At 40.7% G+C, this 22,949-nt stretch overlaps 1 protein-coding gene across 4 annotated transcripts in view; it reads left to right on the top strand.

The window, feature by feature from the left end:
• CTNNA2 (catenin alpha 2) overlaps positions 1-22,949 on the top strand; it is a 1,204,911-nt gene that overhangs the window by 372,516 nt on the left and 809,446 nt on the right. For all 4 annotated transcript variants that reach the window (XM_007193016.2, XM_057558785.1, XM_007193017.2 and 1 more), the window contains exons 4-6: positions 7,141-7,307; positions 17,675-17,794; positions 22,437-22,703. In XM_007193016.2, coding sequence (XP_007193078.1) covers positions 7,141-7,307; positions 17,675-17,794; positions 22,437-22,703 — 554 coding nt within the window. The remainder of the gene's footprint in view (positions 1-7,140; positions 7,308-17,674; positions 17,795-22,436; positions 22,704-22,949) is intronic.

The following is a 22,949-nucleotide window of genomic DNA, read 5'->3' as shown; positions in this document are numbered from 1 at the left end:
TTCCTCTTTCTTGAATTTCCAAATGCCTGATCAGTGGGTGTTTCTCTACAGATGTTCTTCAGATGATCCTTGTTAGTGAGTCGTTTAGAAAGATCAGGATGCTAGTAAGTAGAGGGCAGGAATCATGACTTCATCTTGAATATCCAGAACTTACAAGTATCTACCACATAGCAGGTGCTTAATAAATGCTTACTGAATGAATAAAAGGATGAATGAAATGATATATAACTCCTTATATACTTTGCACCCATTTATAGGTATGATCATACAGTCAACCCTACAAACTTAAGGCAGTGTAGACAGGACTGTTACTCTCTAACCCTCCAAATTTCCCTCACCCATAAGACTGCATGTCACCCTGTTGGGACATGTTTTCCTCTCAAGGTTGATGTTTGTTATAACCTTACTTCACTTATTTTAAGAATGTACTTTTGAGTTGGAAGGAGAGAAGACTGTCTGAGATCCATCATGACCCTCGTGTTAAGCTATTGATCACAGAATTGAAGAAAGCTTTGATTAGCACATTTTGGCAGTTTGTCTTTTTGAATTTAGGGTTTTGAGTTATCTTAAATCAATTTTGTTCATTACCTATTGCCAGATCCTCCCACTGAACAAATATATTTTTGTTCACTGTATTTTATTACAAGTGATATCCTGATGTTGATTTAGATGTGGTCCTCCTATGATCTCTCTTAATATAGGAGCCAGAATGATGGTGACATGGATGCCTCCAGTCAGTTCAGTAAAGAAGACTCATGGCTATAATCACATTTAAGAAACTGCCATTTCTCTGTGATGACTTGGAAATCAATGGCAGTTCAGAAAATAAAGCATAAACTGTGCCATTTAAATCCTAGAATCTGATCATTATGGTTTTTTCACCCTCAAACTAGTGAAGAAAATCAGTTTTCTCCATGTGGTATTTTAAAATATAGCTTAATTAAGCTGTAATTTTATAGCACCATTTACCATGTTCATGATACCAATTACTTGGAACATTTTTTTTTTTGTTTCTAATTTTGAAATGTGTAGTAGAGTTTTCTATCCTTAATCAACTTTTCTCAGTGTATGAATTGTTCCTGGGGCTTTCCTGGTGGCGCAGTGGTTGAGAATCTGCCTGCTAATGCAGGGGACACGGGTTCGAGCCCTGGTCTGGGAAGATCCCACATGCCGCGGAGCAGCTGGGCCCGTGAGCCACAACTACTGAGCCTGCGCGTCTGGAGCCTGTGCTCCGCAACAAAAGAGGCCACGATAGTGAGAGGCCTGGGCACCGCGATGAAGAGAGGCCCCCGCTTGCTGCAACTAGAGAAAGCCCTCGCACAGAAATGAAGACCCAACACAGCCAAAAATAAATAAATAATTAATTAATTAATTAAAAAAAAAAAAAGGAATTGTTCCTGTGCTTTGTTTAACCAAAGACTACTTTAGAAAAAGTTAAGTTGACTTGTTATTTTACAGTATAACAATTTCAAGTGTAGTTTATTCATCTGCAGCCTCTAAGATGCAAATTATATAATGTTCTTTCTTTATACTTCCTATTTGCTTTTCTTTGTATTTATATCTAAGCTGATTGAAATCAATGGTGCAAGTATTATTTAGTTGTACTAATGACAATTATGAGATACCATAGGAACTTACAAATATATTTGCACCTAAGCATAGTATCAAGACATCCAAACTGGTATAAAAAGGCTTAAGTTATGTGGACTAACTTGGGGACAATCAGTTGTGAATTTGTGAAACCATACAAAAACAGAAGGTTTCCAAAGAAATATACTACAGTAGTAAATTGCAGCAAATTTAAACTCAGAGTCAAGAGACCCAGCTTCTGGTCTGAACTCTGCCATTAAATTGGCTGTGTGAACTTGAGTGAGCCATATAAGGTTCTTGTGACTTGGCTTTTCTCCTCTGAAATTAAGGAGTTGGACTCCACCTATGAGCTCACATTCGATATCTTTCAAACATAGGTAGTAATTTAGATCCTGAAATAGGTCATAGTGACTTGATATCAATTGTTATCTATCTTATCATTTGTCTTCACAACATGCCAGAAACCAGATTTTTTCCCTCCAAAGCTAATTGGCAACACCTTTTATGTTTACACTATAAATTTGCTTAAAAGTTTGTGTACAAGCAAACTAATCATCCCAACTTGAATGACTAGTTAGTAGGTATTTAACATTTGGAAAACTAGGGGGAGTTGTTTGTTCATTTCTCTATGCGAGTTGTCATTTTCATAATCTGGATGCAGCATTAGTTCTCAGGCAATGGCTGATGTGTGTTTGTTTTGGCATTTTCCTTCTCCCTGAAGGACATTTAAAAAAATTCTCTCAAGATGTATCGCGTTGAAAAGGGGACTAGATTTTTATGTGTGGTTCAGAAGAACACATGGAAGACCAAAATAATTGAAGAAAAATTTTTAACAATTAGAGGTCTCTCAAATTGGAATGGTTTCCTAAGGAGGCAGAGGTCACACCTGCGTTCTGCATCTGCTAATATTTAGGCTTCATGATGTCCTCTGACATATCCTTAAATTCTGGAATTTAGACATTAACTCCCCACCCCACCACTACCTTCTATTCTGCCCCTTTTTTTTTTTTTTTAACACAGTGTCTTAATTAGCAAGAGGAAGCCAACATCCTCTTTATTTGCATGTTGAGATGGTGAGCCTGCCTTTTTCATTCAGAATTAGATGATAGCATTTTTGATGATCATATTATCTCTGCTGTTCAGTCAGGATGCCACTTATGGCATTGTTTTTCTTTCCTCATCACATTAAAAGATTTTTTAAAATCACATTTCAACTACCAAGTACTATATATCAGTCTACTGACATTTCAGTGGGTTTTGATTTGTAGTCATGGTTATAGAAGAATAAAGATACTAATCAATAGAAACATTTATTGACTTAAGAGTATAAAGTCAACAGCATGCTTTTTATAGAGAGACTTGCCTTACATATACAGGGTTATTGAACTTTTGGATTTATAAACAAAGATAATTTACTGGGTGCTTACTTGCTTTACAAAGTAACTTACAATAGGTTTTGTTTAATTATATGTTTGATACAGTGCAGTTATTTCAGAAACACTTCCACTGCACAATGAAATTTAAAGTTACCATGTTTATCGATTTCTTTTCTCTTTATTTTTATTAAAATATCAAGTGACATCGGATTCAGTATTGATCCTCTGCACTCCATTTTTCTTTTACGCTTAGCACATTGCTGTTTACTGTTTCCAAGTCTGCGGTCTTCTACTGCATTTAAGCAAGACAGTAATCACCATTTTATGGAATGTGGCTCTTGCTACATTTATCAAGTCCTTGCAAAGATTCCAATTCCTCCAGGGTAGCATAAGAACCAAAACAAGCACCAATTTGAAAACCAAGCACCAACACCATTTTTTTGGGGAGGTGGGTTATATTCTGTCTTAAAGTGATACGTTTTTATCAGGCAGATGTTTTCTTGCTTCTAAATTATTGTGTACACAAGCAGTGAAGTCAGCCACAAAATGCACTTCCAAACCTTTATCTGGGAGTTCACCAACTATTCTTGTTGTATTGGAGAGGATCGCAGTGATAGTGGTAGCTGTGGTATTAATGGTAAATAATGAGTAAGCTCCCATTACTGGCAAGGCCTTGTGCTGGGTGCTTTGAATGCATTATCTTTAATCTTTAACTCTAATGACAGCCTACGAAGTAGCTGTTATTATTTCCACCTCTATTTTATAGTTGAGGGGACTAAAACACAGAAGTGGAATAATCGCTGATCTCACAGTTTAATAATGGTTGGGAGGAGTCAGGAGTGACCCTTGGTCTTTGTTAAAGATGTATATTCTCTGTTAATCCATGGGTTAATATATGTAAAGCTTTTAGAACAATACTTACAAACTAAACCTTTATACAGAAGCACTGTATACAGATTAATTAGTATTATTTCCCCTTAGTCACTTATTTGGAGATGTTATTTTTTTCTTCTTTCCAGCAGGTGGTAGTGGCTTGAGAGGATCAAAGGCTTTATCATAGAAACCCTGCTCTGAGCTTAGGTCTGTAATCAAGTTTATGAGCTTGAATACAAGAGTGTATATAAAAGAAATGGGCAGCTCTGGTGTCCTCTGCTTATTGCTCTCTTCCTGCTCGTACACATGCATGCTATTTCTTAGCTAAATATTTTAGTCTTATAGAAAAAGCAGTTCCCGGGAAAAATAGCTAATTTTATTCTGATAAACTCTCTTATCATTTTGTAATATAGATTTCCTTTTTCTTTTAGTAATCCTAAAACTACAGGGATGTAAAATGCATTAAAGTTATAGCCGACTCCAGAGTGCCTTTCCTCTAAAAACATGAAATCATTTGTATCTGCTTCAAGTGAGTTTTTAGTTTTAATTTAAATTGGATTAAATCATCTTTTATTTATTTGAGGATAATCTCAGAATTTAGTGTGACGTTTCCTTTTGCAGAGTCACATTTGCTAATGTGGATCTCTCTCTGTCTCTGTCTCTCTCTCTCTCTGGGTCTCATTCTCTTTCTCACGGACATCTCCCGAGTGCCTTCCAGGAGTGTCTGGTGTGGTCCCCAAGCTCCACCTGACAGCTCTGTCCTGCTATGTGCCATCCCCTGGCTTTGAAGCAGTATTGCTGGCCAAATAGTCAGCATCTGGATGAAGTGCCGTTATACTGACCCCCTATAAGAAAATCTGATCTTGAAAATCAGTTTGATTAGGCACAGTTTCTCCACAAGCTGGAAGCGGGTGTGACGGGACTGTCCTCTTAGGGCCCTTTTTTTCTAAGAGCCCTGCCTGAACGGTCCATTCTTACCCAAGCTATGACTCATACCAATGTAACCTGAAAATTTGGGACCAACCACGTAGCTCCCTCGGTTCACCTGCAGAATAAATCTCCCCCTTCCTTGAATAAGTGGATCCCTTCCAACAGCAGCTGACTTACCCATTAATACCATATACAGATGTGTCCATTCTTCACCTAGGGTGACACTCTCGATATTTCATTAGATTCATCTTGGTGTGTAATGTTCTTTCTTGCTGCACTCTACAGAGTAAGAATGAGGTAGACTTCTCCCCACCACTCAGATATCTGCTACTGTCTTTTTCTGGGGGACAGGGAGTGGGCAGAGAGGAGATTTATGCAAGCCTGTGGCAAGGGTGGAACGCTGGGATTGAATATGTATCTCCTAACTGCCAGCCTCTACCTTAAAGTATATTTAGGCCTCTAGAGCCATACATCTTGAAAATTCACCAGTATGATAATGAATATTTAAACTTCTCCCATGCTGTTGTTATATATTAAGCCACTTGTTTGTGCCTAGGCATAAAGACTAAGCTGGTTGGCTGTGTAATAGATGGTAGCCTCTTTTAAAAATCCTACAGCACAATATATTTCCTTACACACCCACATTTCTTAAGTATAAAAAGGATCACTGTGAGGGTTTAAATAACTACAACATGGAGGAAATTACATTATATTTTGATCTGCCTGTAAAATGATGAGAAGAGTTTTTTATTTTCCCTTGTATCTTAGGATAAATTATAGGATGCATGGCTTTTCAGTGATGTAATTAACTTTATTTAAATCAACTCGGTTTTCATGAATAGATGAGAAGTATCATTTTATAAATATTGAATGACTTGTGTCACCCTAATTTAATTAATTGGTCAGCTTAACTCTACTCTTCTGGTTCATTGAAGCATTTGTACCCCTGTGTATGTTCTGCTCTGTGAAGCTTCATTATACTTTTTCCTAGTTCTAGTTCTTAGTTCTCTGTTCTCCGGGTGGATATCCACCCCATCAACATGGGGCCCATCTCATGTAGTGAATGATCTCCCTTTGTTTCCCTCTCCTGGGGTACAAATATGTACCTGTCCATTGTGTTGGGTCCGTATTCACCATCACCACCTCGTCTCTGGTTTCCATACCTAACCAGTCCCCAAATCCGTTGTTTCTCTCATGCAGATCTCATTAATACTCACTTCCTCTCTGTATCCCGTTCCTATTTCCCTGGTCCATGTCCTCATTACTGCTCCCTCAGATTATAACCATGTTTTCCTGTTTTCTCTGCACTAGTCTTGTCCCTTCCAGTTTATTTTATATAATGTGGCCAAAATTAAAATCTATTAAGTCATTTCCCTCCCTGCTGAGGACACCGTTCAGATCTCTTCCACAGTGTTCCAGGCCCTGGTGCCTCTCTTCCCCACACCCCTGACTCGCTGTGACTTTCCAGGTGATTGCATTTCCCCATACTCAGCGCCCTGCTCCAAGTTCTGGAGCCTCGTGGTGTTCCTGCTGCCTCGGGTTTCCTTCCTACCTTTGTCTTCCTGGTGAACACATTTTAGTTTTTCAAAGGCTATCAACATTGACAGCTTCCCTCCAGCCTCACACTAAATGAGTAAATCACTTCCTCCTCTTCTTTGCCTTCATTCTTAATCATATGTCTATGATGGCACGTAATCACTATTATAAGTATGTATTTACAACGTGTGTCCTCATTAGATTGTGAATTCCTTGGGGCCAGGGCGTTCTTAGTCACCTTTGCAATTCCAGAGCCTGGAAGAGAATCTGACATGAGTATGTGCTTAACAAACATCTGTTGAATCGCTTCAATGGTCTCATAAATGTTCTCTATATTAGAGAATAGCTTCCTAGCAGAGAATTAAAAGAACAGACCTGGGGCAACTCTATAGTCTGTTATTGTCTGATTAGCTCAATTAAGAGTACAGAGCTCATGAGGCCAAGGTCTTAAGTTTCATTCCTCTCTGGAGCAGTTAACTTTATTCTTCAACTGTTAGAAACCAACTAGCCTAGTGAATACCACTGGTTCCAAGGGATGTGCAGAGTGAGAATGAATAAGGTCAGGCAAATCCATCTCAATTCTTAGACAAATTGAATTAAATATCTTCCTTATTGACGCTAAACACATAATTTTACACTTGGGTTTTGTCTACAGCACCTGTCTGGGTGCACTTATGCGTTTGACTTGAAAGTTTCTGCTGCACTGAGGGAGCTGGTACCACCTGGTAATAGTGGTTTTGCAATGAGAGCTGTGATGGCCCGTCCACAGATCTTTATGACTGCCAGCCTCTGAGCCTCCTGTCTACCCACATGTGTCTCCGTGTCTGTCTTCCAGGTGAGACGATGCGCATTGCCTCTTCCGAGTTCGCTGATGACCCGTGCTCCTCGGTGAAGCGTGGCACCATGGTGCGAGCTGCCCGGGCTCTGCTATCGGCTGTAACACGCTTGCTCATCCTGGCGGACATGGCAGACGTCATGAGACTTTTATCTCATCTGAGAATTGTACGTATGTAGAACTTACCAAAATGTGCTTTATGTGGGTAGCAATATTGACCATGGCACTGAACTGGACCAAAGATGTTTCACTGCTCACCAGATCACTTGGTTACTCACCCAAGTGGTATGCCCCCAATTTTTCTACTACTAAAATTATATTCAATAATACATCTTTCAAAGTTACAGAAGATTCACTTGAATTGTTTTCCTTCTCTCAAAACACAGAGTTTGGATTTCCCCTTAGTTCTTGGCGTACAAAACAGTGCATCTTTCAGGCTGCAGAGGCTGCCGCGCGTGGTGTGCCTGTCTTGACTTTGTCTTGAGATTCAGAGCAGCGCTGGTCCCTGTGGTAATTCAGGCCAGGCCAACTCTTCTGGGTAGCTGGCCATGTGACCACCTCTGCCCACCTTAATGTGGATCCCATGTTGCATTATATTTTGTTAACTGCTCCAGCGTTGCCCTTTTGTAGAATTATGTACTTTGAACCTCCCTTAGTCTGGCAATAAAAAGAAGCCTCGTCCACAGCACTGATGGATAGAATCAATCTTGTTGCATCAAGCTTGGCATCTAACATTCCTGGATTTGGTCTCTGGGTGCATATGTGCCCCACCAACTCCTAGAACTCCATGATATGTGCCTTGCTTGTCAGGATTCCTTGGTTCCTTTTAAGTCTTTTGTTTCTTCATGGAAGTGGAGACTTGCCCTGGTCACAAATTTTCCTGGGTCACGTGCAACCCTCCCAGTCCTTGACAGCTAGGCCTTTCTCTGTTTTCCTAGTTGCTCACTGGTATCTAGTTGCAGCCTGGGTGGACCCACCCTTTGATGATGTAACTCAGTTGCTTAGGAACGTGGCTTCTGCCTTGAGGGTCTCTATTCCATGCCCGTATTTTCTTCTTCCATGAAATGAACAATGAGGGGGCAGGTGAGATAGGAAATGAATAATGGCAGCCTGCTCTTACCTCACCTTCCATATCAGATTTGTCCAATATGGAGGTTCATTAAGAAATTTCCAAAATCACAAGTGTTCTCTGTCAAAAAATCTTGGGCAGGGTCTTAGCTGAGCTGGCCCCAATAAAGGAGCCAAGATTTCCAAAATTTTGTATAAACTCTGCAATATTATGAAAGGCCTCAAATGCCAACATCCCCAGGCTGAGTTGCATGGTCATAAACCACAAAGAAGGTATAGCTCTTCATGGTTTCTGTTCAGGTTCCTGAGGAGCCAGGGGACACGAAGCAGAACCTGTTTGGGAATTTTTCTCTCAGACTTTTCTCAGAGAATAGGCCTCAGAAACCCAGGAAGGCTCTTGCAAGTTGGATGAGGAGAGCAGTATGAGGAGAGACTACCTATTTCACAGGATACTGAGGGGTAGTGTAACTTTATGAATAACCTTATGGCCCCTGGAGTAAGACAGCCTAGGTCTAGTCTTGGTTTGGGGTCCACTTGCCAGCCTGTCCTAACCCACCACATAAAGCCTCCACAGCATAGAGAACAGACAGGGTGGTAGCCAAAGGGAGGGGGGGCGGGGGAGGGATGGGATGGGAGGCTGGGGTTAGCAGATGGAAGCTATTATCTAGAGAATGGATAAACAACAAGGTCCTCCTGTAGAGCACAGAGAACTAGATTCAATAACCTATGATAGGGGCTTCCCTGGTGGCGCAGTGGTTGAGAATCTGCCTGCCAATGCAGGGGACACGGGTTCGAGCCCTGGTCTGGGAAGATCCCACATGCCGCGGAGCAACTGGGCCCGTGAGCCACAATTACTGAGCCTGCGCGTCTGGAGCCTGTGCTCCGCAACAAGAGAGGCCGCGATAGTGAGAGGCCTGCGCACCGCGATGAAGAGTGGCCCCCGCTTGCCACAACTAGAGAAAGCCCTCGCACAGAAACGAAGACCCAACACAGCCATAAAACAAACAAACAAACAAACAAAAAACCTATGATAAACCAGAATGGAAAAGAGCCTTAAAAAAGAGAATCTATACATACGTACAACTGAGTCACTTTGCTGTACAGCGGTAATTAACACATTGTAAATCAACTATACTTCAATAAAATATATGTATAAAACATAATAAAAAATGAAACTTCCTTAGGTCTCAGACACCTCATCTGTTAGTAGGGGGCTAATGATTGTGCAGCCCTCAGAGTTGTGGGGAGGTTTAAACTGGGGGAATTCCTTATGAAGCATTCATCACGGAGTCTGGTGCAAAGTAAGTGTTTGGTAAATGGCGGCTATGTCACCATTGTCAGATCCCGGAACTGCAGTGCTGGCTGTTATTTCTTCAGCCCCGCCTGAATTATGTGCATCTTTTAGGCTACAGATGACTTTGTTCTCAAGTGTGTTGGAGAAAAAGTTTTGTTACCTTTCTCTTCCAGCCTGCTTAGTCTTCAAAGGCAACATTTTAAGAAAGATCTTTCCCCAGGTGGACAGTCTTCCTTTATCAGGAGAATAGGACTGAACCTAAGGAAATTAACTTATATGTTCTCTGTGCCGTGGAAGGCCATTTCAAGCCCCTCTTGAGGAGTGATGAAGGCTAAATATTCTCCCCGAATGGCCCACACGTGGAGGGTGCTTGTGCAATCGGGGCCTGTAGTGTGATGCACGGCACCAGTTGCTGCTTGCAATCCTGCCTCTACCCACCTGTTTTGACCAGTGCTGTCGGCTGATAATATCACACTGCAGCCTGTCTTAATGTGGAGTCAATTATATCCTCTTCCCGACACAGCAGTTTGAGAAATTCAAAAAAAAAAAAAAAAAAGATTTAGCACAAAATATGGAAAGGTCAACCCAGCAATATTAAGTAGTCCTGTCAGACTGTCAGTAGTAAAATTAAAAATGATTGTAGACTGAATAACACATTTGTTCTACTGAAAGCGCAGCCTCTGCAGGGAACAGCGGTGGCAGAATGGTGTCCTCTTGTGGAGCAAGTGGGGAACTGCAGCTTCTGGTGCTATCGCTGAATTACTCAGGTGGCATGTGTCATACTTGGGTTCAGGTCAGTCAGGGTTTCATACGATGGGACTATTGTTCCAATTCCCTAAAAAAGACGATGTGTCAACAATTCTTTGCAAATGAACATGGTATATAATTCTTCTTAGCATTTTTGTTCTTTTCTATAGAAGCACATCCTCTCATAAACAAGTGTTGTCTGCCAGCATCTACTTATTTGTTTTTAACTCAAGATGAAGGAAATATCTTTATGTATTTTGATGGAGCAGGTTAGAAATTATCATCTATACTTTTATCAAGACTTCTTCCAAATAAAAATGAGTTTCTTTACCAAATGGATGATAGAACATAGATGAGAAAAAGAGTGGCAGGTGCTTTCTAACTATAATAAAGCAGTGACTTGATTTGGGGTCGGAACATTGATTAACACAGTATAAGGAGTCCTGTAGCTTCCTGCCGTGTTAACCACTGCATAGGTATTTTACCTTTAAGCATTTCAGATAATATTTTACTTTTCATCTTTTAGGCCATATGCCAAAACTTTATTGCCGTTCTTTGCAGATATTGATTTTTCTCGTTTCTGAGTAACTAACAGGAATATGGAGGGAATTGCCTTCTTATCAGAAACTTATTTTCATGTTTTTCCATCAATAATTCACTGAGTAGATGAAGGAGTGTCCATTTATTCTCCTAAAATGCCCGTCTTCATTTTCTGCCCTGCACCCTCTAGGTAATTGTTGGCAAATTGAATAATCCTGAGCAAAGTCATTCACCCTCTGAAAATGAGTGAAGAACTGGGAATTCTGCAGAGGTTGTGTGATTTGGCAGTGTGTAGGTTTTTGCATTCTGCTACCTTAAAATTACATTTGCAAACTTAAGTTTATATGCCTGCTAAGGAGTCCATCTTTTCATATAACACATAGATATTCTAGCTGCTCATATTAAGCTACTTGCTCTATTTTGCAAGTATTTGTGTGTGTGTTAATGTTGAGCTCTCTTTTGAATATGTTATATTAAGGATTCGTATGACTGCTGAAGGTTTTTGCTACTGTAGTTATTTTGAATTCAGGAGGATAGTGATGGAACAGCGAGTGACATATAGTTCAAAGCCGAGTTACCGCCAAAGTGGGAATTTGATGTTCCTGAGCGAAGCTACAGGAATCATTTGCACATCAGACATCATTAAAAACTACTGAATTATAATCACTTGTATTGTTGAAGTTGCTGGTGAGCGATTCCGTACAGACACCTGGTGTATCCTGCAATCAGTTGACATTATCAGTGTGTTAGATGGAGATGTGACACTTCACGCTTTGAAAGGACTCCTGCATTTCAATCAGTGATTGAGAAGAGCAATATTTATTTTCCCTAAACTCTGAATGAATGCAATCAGAGTATATTGTCCAATTCTTAGCGTTGGTGATGTCATTACACACAAACTCACCTAGCCATGTGTGTGTCAGAGGAAACAATCACTTTTTTCTGTACTCAGGCTGAGTCCTGGAATAATGATGTTCCCGATTATCTCAGAATTTCTCCCTAGAAAGTCAATAACAAAATGAGAAAACACAACCATTTAGTCAACTTCTCAGAAAATTCAAATTATCTTCGAGACTACCAGGGGACAAATCTAACGCTTCTGCCCCATTGTTGGTGGGTGAGTTTAATATTACCTGTGATTTTTGTGACATTAGCATTGAATGGTCTTAGTGAGTCCCCAGTAACATTATTTCTCAGTAGTCTGCTGTTTTGTCCTGCAACTCTGATGTGGCTCTTTTTTAAAAAAAAATTATTGAAGTATAGTTGATTTACAATATTTTGTTAATTTCTGCTGCACATAATCAAGGTATAAAATATCCTTGTCTCTGATTATAAAGGTAGATGTTACTGCCCAGGTTCTTAGCACATGTTTTTCATCAGAGCTGTCATGGCATTAACTTCAGCTGGTTTATTTGGAATTTATTTATTTATTCAGTTATCCTTTCAAGAGATACTTATTGGATGCCTACTATGTATAAGACATTGTGCCAAGATATATGACTTCAAAGGTAAATAAGACTCAACTCCTGCCTTCGCAACTGTATAGGCTGGTAGTGGGGGAGACATTAAGAAAGAGTGCAGTACATGTTGTGAAAATTGCGCATATTGCTATGGTCTCACCTGGAAGGAAAACATAATAATTAGGATGTTTTCCATTTTAAATAAAAGAAACCCAACTCAAGTTGGCCTTTCCAAAAGGGAATATATTGGCTCACCAAACTAAAATTCCAGAGGCAGGTAGCTTCAGGCAAAGCTTGATCAAGGTACAAACATGTGACAAGGACCAGGTTTCTATCTCTTTTTCCTCACTAAGGACACTCTTCTCTGTAGGCCCTTTTCTCAAAATCTCAAGGTAGCTACAAAATATTCTCAAGATTACATGCTTCCAGACTATAGTTAGCAAAAAAGAGGAAATTCTCTTCCCAGGCAGCTCAAATAAAAGTTTTACAATTTTGTTAGTCATTTTGGCTTCTAAATCAGGTATACATCTCTGAGTTAATTATTTAGAGGGGGCGTGGGATGTGCTGATTTCTTAGTTTGGTCAGCACTGTTCCTCTCCCTCATCACCCCCCAAGCCAAGGATGGGATCAGTTCAACCAAAGGTATTGTTGGGTGATTTGGGATAATGTGAAGAAGGGTGATGTGATTGGGAGAGGGAGGTGTTAGGACTGGGGCTCAGTGAACTGAATGAGATTTACCTTTTCCTGAACTAATTGTTCAACCACAGATTGAACAGGCTGGAGTCACAAGCCCAAGCCTGAAGCTGGGGGCTGAGAGTTGAGGGTGATTGGAAAGAGGTTGGCCCCATCAGAAGAGTGGGGAAGGTATCATCCTGTCCAGTAGTGAGAGCAAAACTACACAGTAATTTGAGCAGGGAAAGCTTAATATAAAGAATTATTAGGGGCTTCCCTGTTGGTGCAGTGGTTGAGAATCCGCCTGCCAATGCAGGGGACACGGGTTCAAGCCCTGGTCTGGGAAGATCCCACATGCCGCGGAGCAACTGGGTCTGTGAGCCACAACTACTGAGCCTGCGCGTCTGGAGCCTGTGCTCCACAACAAGAGAGACCGTGATAGTGAGAGGCCACGCACCGCGATGAAGAGTGGCCCCGCTCGCAGCAACTAGAGAAAGCCCTCGCACAGAAACGAAGACCCAACGCAGCCATAAATAAATAAATAAATTAATAAATTAATTAATTAATTAAAAAAAGAATTATTAGTGCTAATAGATTAGAGTAACAAGGAATTGTCTAGGAAGACTTAAAGAGAACTCTAAGGAAGGAGCAGCCACTCCCTCCAGGACTGAGATAGAGCACTCTAGGGAGAGCCCACCCCAAAGCAGGGCCAAGATCCAGATGTTCCTAGGTCACTGGATGACAGAGAGGCCACTGAAGTACCACACAAGCCAACGGAACTTGCTAGAACTCTGCCCTTTAGGGTGTCAAGGAAAACTGTGTGTGGAGACATGTCTCACTAGAGGCATTCCACTACAGTATCACCCATAGGGGCCACCTGGTGTTGGAGGAACTACCCCTGCTGCCGAGCCTGTCCAGGGAGCGCTCCAGGACCAGGAAACAAAACCCCTTCCTCCTTTGTTGCCTGTCAAACACTCTCTCCCTACAAAGCTTAACATAGGAATAAGATCTTAACATAGGAATAAGATGTAAAGGGCCCAGCTACGTGTTCACAGAGCAGGCAGAAAGTATGAAATTTAGATTTGATAACCAGCCTAAGGAGAGAGTGATTCACTGCTCCCAACTGGGATGCTCTTGCCATAAGAAGGGAGATGGATCCAGGTGGGACAAAAGATTTCACCTACTGAGAGCTTCACAGACGGAGGAAAGAACAAAGGCATGAGAGTGAGGGAGGGACTTGGAGCGTCCACAGTAATCTGGTTGATTGATTCTGTTGTTGGAGCAGACAGGGTGAGGTTGGGAAGGGCAGTCACAGAGTTAGAGAGATACAGGGTGTGGAGTGTCTCGGTTATCATGATAATTAGTTTGGACTCTACCCATTTGTTTAGACTCTGTATAGATTATGGGGAACTGCTGAGTAGTCCTAAGCATTAGAATCAGCTTCGTGATTTAGCCAAATAATTTTGGTAGCAATATGGAGAAGGAATTAGAAGAGAGGTGAGCCGAAGCAGAAAGACAGATTGAGAGATGATTAAAATGATCCAGGCCAGTGAATGAAAGGAAAGCTGAGTGAAGGCAGTGGCAGTATGTACTGTGAAGGGGTAGATTTTAGAGAAATTAGGAGGTGGAATCACTAGAACCTGGAGACTGATCACATGGGGCAGGACTCTTAATGAATCTTCATTATCAGCTGATCAGTACAATCCAAACTGGACTCCAGCAGCTTTACAAAACCATCCTTTTTAGGAAACTGAGGCAGCACAGCCCAGGAGTTAAAAGTATGAGCTCTGGAGCAAACTATCTGGGCTCACACCCTGGTTCCTGCACTCTCTTGCTGTGAGACCTCTCAGGCTGGCTCTGTCACCCCTCGGGCTGCAGTCTTTCCTCTGTAAAGAAGAAACAAGAAAACTATCAGCTTCAAAGAGCTGTTTTGGAGGACTAAATTAGATATATGTAAAACATTTGGACCAATGTCTGCTACATCATAAGTAGTCAGGGACACTGGCTATTGTCATTTTTCTTGTACAAGCTGAAAGTAACTTTGGAAATGTATCAAGCTGTATTATTGTACTTTATAAAGCATGGCACTTTATAAATAAATGATGCTAGCATTTAATCATTCTTGCTATCTGATGAAATCATTTTCTTCACTTTTGAACAAGGAAACAGAAAATTTAATCAAGAAGGCCAGCTTATCTTTAGGAGGCAGAAAGATAAAGTATGATGTTGCTGAGCTATCCATGGTCAAACCAGAGTATATGGCTCAACAAGTAAAGTAGTTAAATATAGAATCTTGTCTTCATTCATTCATTTACTTGGCCAACTCCTATTTCCAAGATAACATCTTTTAAATTTAGCTATAAATCCAGATCCTAACAAGAAAGCTTTGTATGACTTATTAGTTTCATTCGTGTCACTTAAAATCCAATCAACTGGATATCAACTGAAGGACCCTGGAATGAGGTCAGTCTGTCCAAACGGAAATGATCGTAACAATGATTTGTAGCACTGGTATGGGCAGTGACTGTGGACAGGAGAACAGGGTCACACGGTCCAGGAGGGGAATCAGACTCTTCTGTTCCCGCTGTCCCCATCCCCGTATGCCTGCCTAGCTCCTCGTAGGTGCTTAATAAGTATTCATACTTAAGAAGTATGAATTCTCAGACTACTTTTTTACATTAAAATAAGTAAGTGCAGTTTCAGTCAGGAAAATTGGAGATTGATCTGATGTAATTAAATTATTGTCTTTGGCCACGCTGTGCAGCATGTGGGGTCTTAGTTCCCCAACCAGGGATCAAACCTATGCCCGCTGCATTGGGAGCATGGAGTCTTAACCACTGGACCACCAGGGAATTCCTGGAGACTGATTTAAAGAGTCTGTCTCAAACAATTTGACAGAGCTGTCGACTAAATAATAGTGACAAGTAGGCTTGCTTTGGAATTGGGGGTAAGGGCTATTTCAGACAAACTCTGAGAAGACTCAAGATTTTAAGAGTTTTAAGGGACAAGCTCTGAAAATAATTTCTAAATCCACCAAATAGGGAGGAAATTTTAATATCCTGTCTAGAAGTTCACCCTTTTCAGCTATCCCCATCCCCAGAACTCAGGTTCCAGTATTAAGGACAGGAAGACCTGCCAGAGCTGAGGGTTCTCACTTTGGTGTTCGTCAGCCCAGGCCGGCCATGGGAGGAGAATAACTATCTGTAGGGTCCAAGGTCAGGAGGGCATTTATTACAAGGAAGGATGTGGCAGCTGCTTCTAAGGGCCCCCTTTATCAGCTTGTTGGAAGTGACTTCCCAATCCAGCACACAGAGTCCCCCAAACCTCCCCTTATAACACCTCCCCCATGAGCACCACTCTTCTTCTCAGAGCCATCACACAGCCTGCCATCTGTGTCCTTCCACTCCTCCCAGGTCCCTGTCACCTGCAGACTTTCCAAGAGCAAGACGTAGCCTTTCCTCTTCACAATCATTCAGGAACAATGCAAATAGGTACGAAAGAAAGATCTTCTATCTTCCATGAAAGATGAGAATGGAAACCTAATTTTATCTGGAGTCTAGATTGAACCCCCATCACCATCATTCTAAATAACTTCCGTTGCTTGCTGCAACTCTTTCCTTAATGAAATGTTAGCCTATTTAGTAAATTTAATGGTACTGTCATATCTATGGAGGAAAAGATTTGATGATATCCATTATCACTGGTTTATATACACTACTCTCTTCCTGCACTCAGTGGAAATTGGTGAGGAAGTTGGATTAGCCACCTTTGTGATTGTGTCAAGTTAAACAAAGGTGTATCTCCATAGTACTATGTTAATCTATGACTTTTTCTAGCCATTTTAATGGTCATTTGGATTTCCGCATTGTCAAACAATGAACTGTCTGTATATTGTCCTTTGATTTGGTCTAAACTACAAGAGCCAGTTGGAATTCTGCAGTAGACCCATACATTCTCTGTATTTCTCATTACTCTTTCACAGCTACCATTTCTCTTTTTCTACTGCCACTCTCAGAAGCCTATACTAGTTGAGACCTCTCTACCAGACTCCCTTCAAAACTAAGAACTTTTGATTTTGCAAACATAGTTCTGTCTTGTGCCTTATTCACTCACGATTATGTTCTTGGCTATTTCCACTGATCGTTATTCTGTTCACCCTAGTTGATGCCACCTTACATGGCAACAAAACTTCAAATTCAATTACTTCTCGAGGCTCAATATTTTCTCTTCTATTGGATGGCAAGGTGTAAACTCAGCTTAAAATTACAATCCCTTTAGTCCCAGATTTAGAGGTGATGCCAAGAAGATTGGTTGCAGATTTAAGCTATCTCAAACTTTTTGCAGCCCAGGAGTTCCTCAAGTTTTTGTTTTCAAAACATTTCCTCCTCTGAAGATTTCTAAAGTTTGTTTTTCAATTCCATATTTCTTAAGTATATTTTCCTTTATTTTTCTACTTGAAATTAAAAGTCCATATCCCTTATCAAAACCATAGCTCAAAATACAATCAATGTAGTATTTTATATGCTTCAGGAGTTCAGCAATTATTATCTTTTATATACAAAGTATATAAATGTTGAACAAATATTTATTCTGATTATAAATGCTTCTTGGGGTACTTTTTCCCATTATTTTATTTAAATGTTAATGCATAAATGTTTTCTTTTTAACAAACTAGCATTTCTAGCATGTTTAATAATATTGCAATACTATCCAGTTATAAATATATTGGATTTTTTTTTTTTTATCGTTTCAGGTGGAGGAGGCCTTGGAAGCTGTCAAAAATGCTACAAATGAGCAAGACCTTGCAAATCGCTTTAAAGAATTTGGAAAAGAGATGGTGAAACTTAACTATGTAGCTGCAAGAAGACAACAGGTGGGAAAGATTTTGGAAATCTAGGGGAGAAAGTGAGTGAGTTTAAGTAACCTTGTAGTTTTGTAGGCCCGGACAGTGGATCAGCTGCATCTGCTGGCTGTCAGATCACCAGATACCTTAGGAACCTGTGATCACAAAGGCATCTTCCTACTCAAGCCCGTTCTGGCCCTACTGTACAGTGGTGGTACTCCCTGGGTACTCTCGGGCCCCTGCATGCTTACAGTAGGTCACAGGCCACCTGCTTCACTGGTGGGAACCACCACGCCAGCTCTACCACACCCTAACCTTTCTTTTTTTTTTGACTTTTATATTTATTTTTTTATGGAAGTATAGTTGATTTACAATGCTGTGTTAATTTTGGCTGTACAGCAAAGTGATTCAGTTATACATATATTGATATATACATTTTTAAATATTCTTTTCCATCATGGTTTATCTCAGGATACTGAACATAGTTCCCTGTGCTATACAGCAAGACCCTGTTGTTATGCACTCCATGTGTAATTGTTTGCATCTGCTAACCCCAAACTCCCAGTCCCTCACTCCCCCACCACCCTCCCCCTTCACGACCACAAGCCTGTTCTCTATGTCTGACCACACTCTAACCTTTTGTTCACACTTGGAAAAGATCCCGATTGAAATATAAAGAATATCAAACTGTGGTGTGATGCTGTGGCCACTCCCTGGGCACTGTCCTTAGCCCTCACTTTTTATCTCCCAGCCCTGTGGACAGCACCGTGCATATACACACCCCAAGTGTGTAGTATGTACAGTGAAACTTTTATCAAAGAGATTAAGTAAACACGAAGAAAACTAGAGAAAAGACAGAGAAAGAGAGAGAGAGAAGGGAATGGACAGGGGAGGGAGAGCACAGGTAGCGAGTCACTTTGGTGAAGGTGGTTGACCTGGGGTTTTCTTTGCCTCCCTTTTGTCTCAAGATGACACTCTCCATTTAGCCTGCTCTATTTGTTCAGTAGGTACCATTAGAATTTTGTTTCCAAAGAGTGTGTCTTTTTCTTTCTTCTTAGAAAAAACATCTTTAAATGTGGAGAGGTTAGTTAAAATCCTATTCACCCATCTTCTTGACTACTCCTAGGATTCTTCGACATTTTGGGCACTTCCTAGGGACTTTTTCTAAGGCTCTCTGTGACCAACAGGAGAATTCTAGTGAACATTTGTTGAGTGTTCATCTGTGCCAGACTGAAGTGACACCCATATTACAAACTTGACCAAGATCTAGTCCCTTCCCTAAAGAGCTTCCAGTGTCCTTTGTGGTGGGCACACAGTCATGATTTTAGTTCAGGCGATTACTTTTACGTATTTTGTTATCAGCAGAATGCTTTGTTCAAGTGGAATCTTGTGTGGTAGCCCACAGTGTAATGTGGTTAGGAGCTAAGTTACTCTAAAGCACAGGTTTGAGGCCCAAAACCCACTTAGTTTGTTTAAACACCTGAAAAAAAAAAATACATTGAATCTTGATTTCAGTGAACCAAGGGGGAGGCTGGGGAGAATGGTGGGTGCCAGGACACTCAGAGTCTTGCAGAGTGTTTGGATTTTATTGTAAGTGAATGGGTAGTAGTTGAATAGTTCAGAGTTTGGTATCAAAGTCTCAGATTTACAGTTTAATGTTACTCTAGGTACATTGCAAAGAGGGGGTAACATGGAAGAGGAGAGACTAGTTGTAGTTGGGAGGGGACTGAAGTCATCTAGGTGAGCGATGCTGGTGATTCTGGAAAATCTTTATCAAAAGTCCAGGCTCTCGTTCAACTCATCCAAAAGAATTTGGTGAGGAACACAAAACACAGAGGAAAAAAATAAATACACACACGGAGTCTGAGGATCAAAGAGAACAAAGACACAGTTTATTCAGGACAGAAGCAAAAGTTACACACTCAGAGAAGAGTGTGGGCATCCTCTAGAGTGAAGGGTGCCACCCAGGGTTGTTGATCCTCTTTCTGTCTTATTTTTAGCACTTTGAATGGGTGGGGGTCTTTTTGATTAGGGGGTGGAATATTCTTTGAACAGGGGGCTGAGGTGTGGCCTGGATTGCACCAGGTTGCATCAGCTTCTGGTCCTGCGCATTTGTCTCCTGAAGCCACCCTACATGCGCTCGAGGAGCTGTTTTCCCTTCAATTGTCCCTTACTAGTTGAGTGCCACATGTGGAAGGTCCTATAGGGCCATCAGCAAACTGTGCATTTTTATTGCACATACTCCATGGTTTTTCATGGTCAGAGTTTCTTGCTCAGATGCTACAAAGTTTCTGTTTTAGATGCCATTCCTCCATGCATCATGACCTCAGTAAGGGCAAAACAAGGAGGTAGCTTTGCCTTCTGACTAATGCCTGTGCATGAGGAAGCTGTCCTGGGTCCCGGCTGTGTCTTTTCTGCCTCAGTGGTGGTCTCAGATAGCTTGGCAGCAGTACCGGTGGAGAAAAGCATAGGGAGTCCACGTTTATTTTGAAAATAGAACACTCAGGACCTGCTGTGGAATTGGCTGTGGGAGGTTAGGGAGTGAAAGCAACCAGTTCACATCTGAGGTTCTGTTTGAGCAAATGGGTAGGCGGTGAGGAATTTACTGAGATGGGTGAAGATTGGAAAGGGATCAGTGAGGTTTAGAGATCAAGATTTCATACTTAGATACATTGATTTTGAGATGCTTGTAAGATCCATGTAGAAATGTCAAAAGGAGAGAGATGTGGGTTGGAGATGGAAACAAGTCATCAGCATGTAGCTGGTATTAAAATCCACAGTAATATATGAGATATTCATCTGAGAATGCCCATAAATATAATTTATTTTTATCTCATTAATCTTGTTTTAACTATTGCTATTTCACACTCTTTCAAGAAAATTTAGGAAAAAAAGTAGAATTAAAAGAAGAAAAAAAATTGTATAACACTCTACCAGCCACAGAAACGTTGTGCTAATATTTTGGTATATTGCTTTTCAGTTGTTTATCTTCATATTGTAACATATTTACAATCATACTGTGCATACAAATAGGCGTAAAATGTTCTTCTTTATTTATCTTATAAATATTACCCATTTTATTATTTTTATGGAAACTTCTTTTAATATCCACATAAAGAGTCCATCAAATGAAAACTTCAATAGTCTACTTAACCAATTCTTCATAAATCAGCATTTACATTGTTTACAGGTTTTTTTATGTGATTAAAAATGTTTCTAAAAATATCTTTATGGAAAGAATTTCCCACCCCCTATTTCTCACTTTCATATTTAGATTTTTTTTTTAGTATAGATATATCCCAGAATGGAATCTAAGATTTCTGGACCAGGTGTTCTGGAGGTTAATAAGACCCTTCATGACTAGTTGGGAGGAAACTTCTACCTGCACCGCCTAGATTATTGACCAGTTTAGAGGATACCCTCACATGTTGGTTCCCCATTTATCTGTGTTGATCTTTAGGGCTAAAAATAAGTCATCCCAATTTAGAAATTGTGTTGGCTGGCATAGATCTGTTAGTGCTTAAGCAAAGGGGGATAGATGGCTCAGTTAGTTATTTACTACTTAATGTCAGTTTGTCTTGACAATCTTAGATATCAAATATAATGTGCTTGTCTCAGAATTATTTTGACCCATGGAAGAGAGATGTAATTCACTGTTTCCAGGTCATCCATCTATCATGTACCAAGTGAGCAAATAGGAATAGAACCCCAGTGGTTCAAATACCCTCTAATGATAAATTTTGAAGCTAGAGAAATTTTCTCCCAGAGGTACTCAGCTGGCAGTCCTACATGGCTTTCAGAGAACAGTACTGCCTTTAACATTTCCAAAAATGCTGTGAACATTTTCTTAACAATACCCTTTTAAGCTGAAAATAAAGAGACTCTCCAGCGGTACTATTTTGACATCCAAAACTAAGAAAGCAAATCATCTTTGATCTATGTTTTTATTATTCCCTAAACTCAAATGAGTGATCTGCCATCAAAAGTAGTTTTGAAAAAAATGAACCCTATTCTGAAAATGATAATGAAGTGACAGAGATGCACTAAGCAAAATCAGAGGCGTTCAATTTCCCATGTTTGTGATTGTAATTCAATGTGGAGTCAGGCACAGTAACAGAAAACTGAAGTTTGGGTTTACCATCTGCTGATAACTAACTCTGATCCATTCAAGCCATTTACCTTGTTGGTGGCTCAGTTTTTACATTCTTGCAGCAATATTTATTGAATGCATTTCATGGGCCAGATACTGTGCTGTTGCCTAAAGAACCACTGAGCAAGATAGCTAGGGCTCTCTGCTGTCATTAGACCTACAGTTTAGGAGAAAGACATATACTTAAATAAGTAAATACAATAAAGCATTGATGAGTGTTAATGATAGGAGGGAAGAGGGTCTTGTGGGAGCAGATAGAAGGGGATGTAGCTTAGAGAGTTGGATGGAGAGTAGGTTCTCAGAGGATGGGCCCCATCATGGGAAAGGATAGGGTGGAAGAGGAATGCTCAGATATTTCACATAGAAAGAACAGTACGTGCAAAGTCTTGGAAGCTAGAGAGAAGAGAGAGGAGATGGTTTCTAAAATTCAGTGGTCCTAGATGTCTGTGACTTTAAGCTCTATTACAGATACTTCCATGGCAAGCTTCATGGAAGTGACGGGTTTGTGTTTTGCACACACAGGAGCTGAAGGACCCTCATTGTCGGGATGAGATGGCAGCTGCCCGAGGGGCTCTAAAGAAGAACGCCACAATGCTGTACACAGCCTCCCAAGCCTTTCTCCGCCACCCAGATGTTGCCGCCACCAGAGCCAACCGAGATTACGTGTTCAAACAAGTGCAGGAGGCCATTGCCGGCATCTCCAATGCTGCTCAAGCTACCTCGCCCACCGACGAAGCCAAAGGCCACACGGGCATCGGGGAGCTGGCTGCGGCTCTGAACGAATTTGACGTAAGCATCTGGGTGATGTACCCAGAAGGGCGTGTGTTTTCACTGAAAAAATGTTTTGGGATGAAGGGCCACCAAAATAATATACATGGATTTACCTCTCTTGAGGCTTTTGATAGTAAGTTAAACTACCTGATGTATGACTGTTACTAGGAATCCGACATCTTGGTAGAACCTAGTTTACTGGTCTTTAAAGGAACTAACAACTGTGTTAAAGAGGACCTGATCCCATGCAGGTAGAAACCTTGA

This window comes from Balaenoptera acutorostrata, chromosome 12 (assembly GCF_949987535.1).
Source record: "Balaenoptera acutorostrata chromosome 12, mBalAcu1.1, whole genome shotgun sequence".
NCBI classification, from domain to species: domain Eukaryota; kingdom Metazoa; phylum Chordata; class Mammalia; order Artiodactyla; family Balaenopteridae; genus Balaenoptera; species Balaenoptera acutorostrata.
Note: the sequence above shows the minus strand (reverse complement) of the source record. Positions and strands in the feature narration are given on the sequence as shown.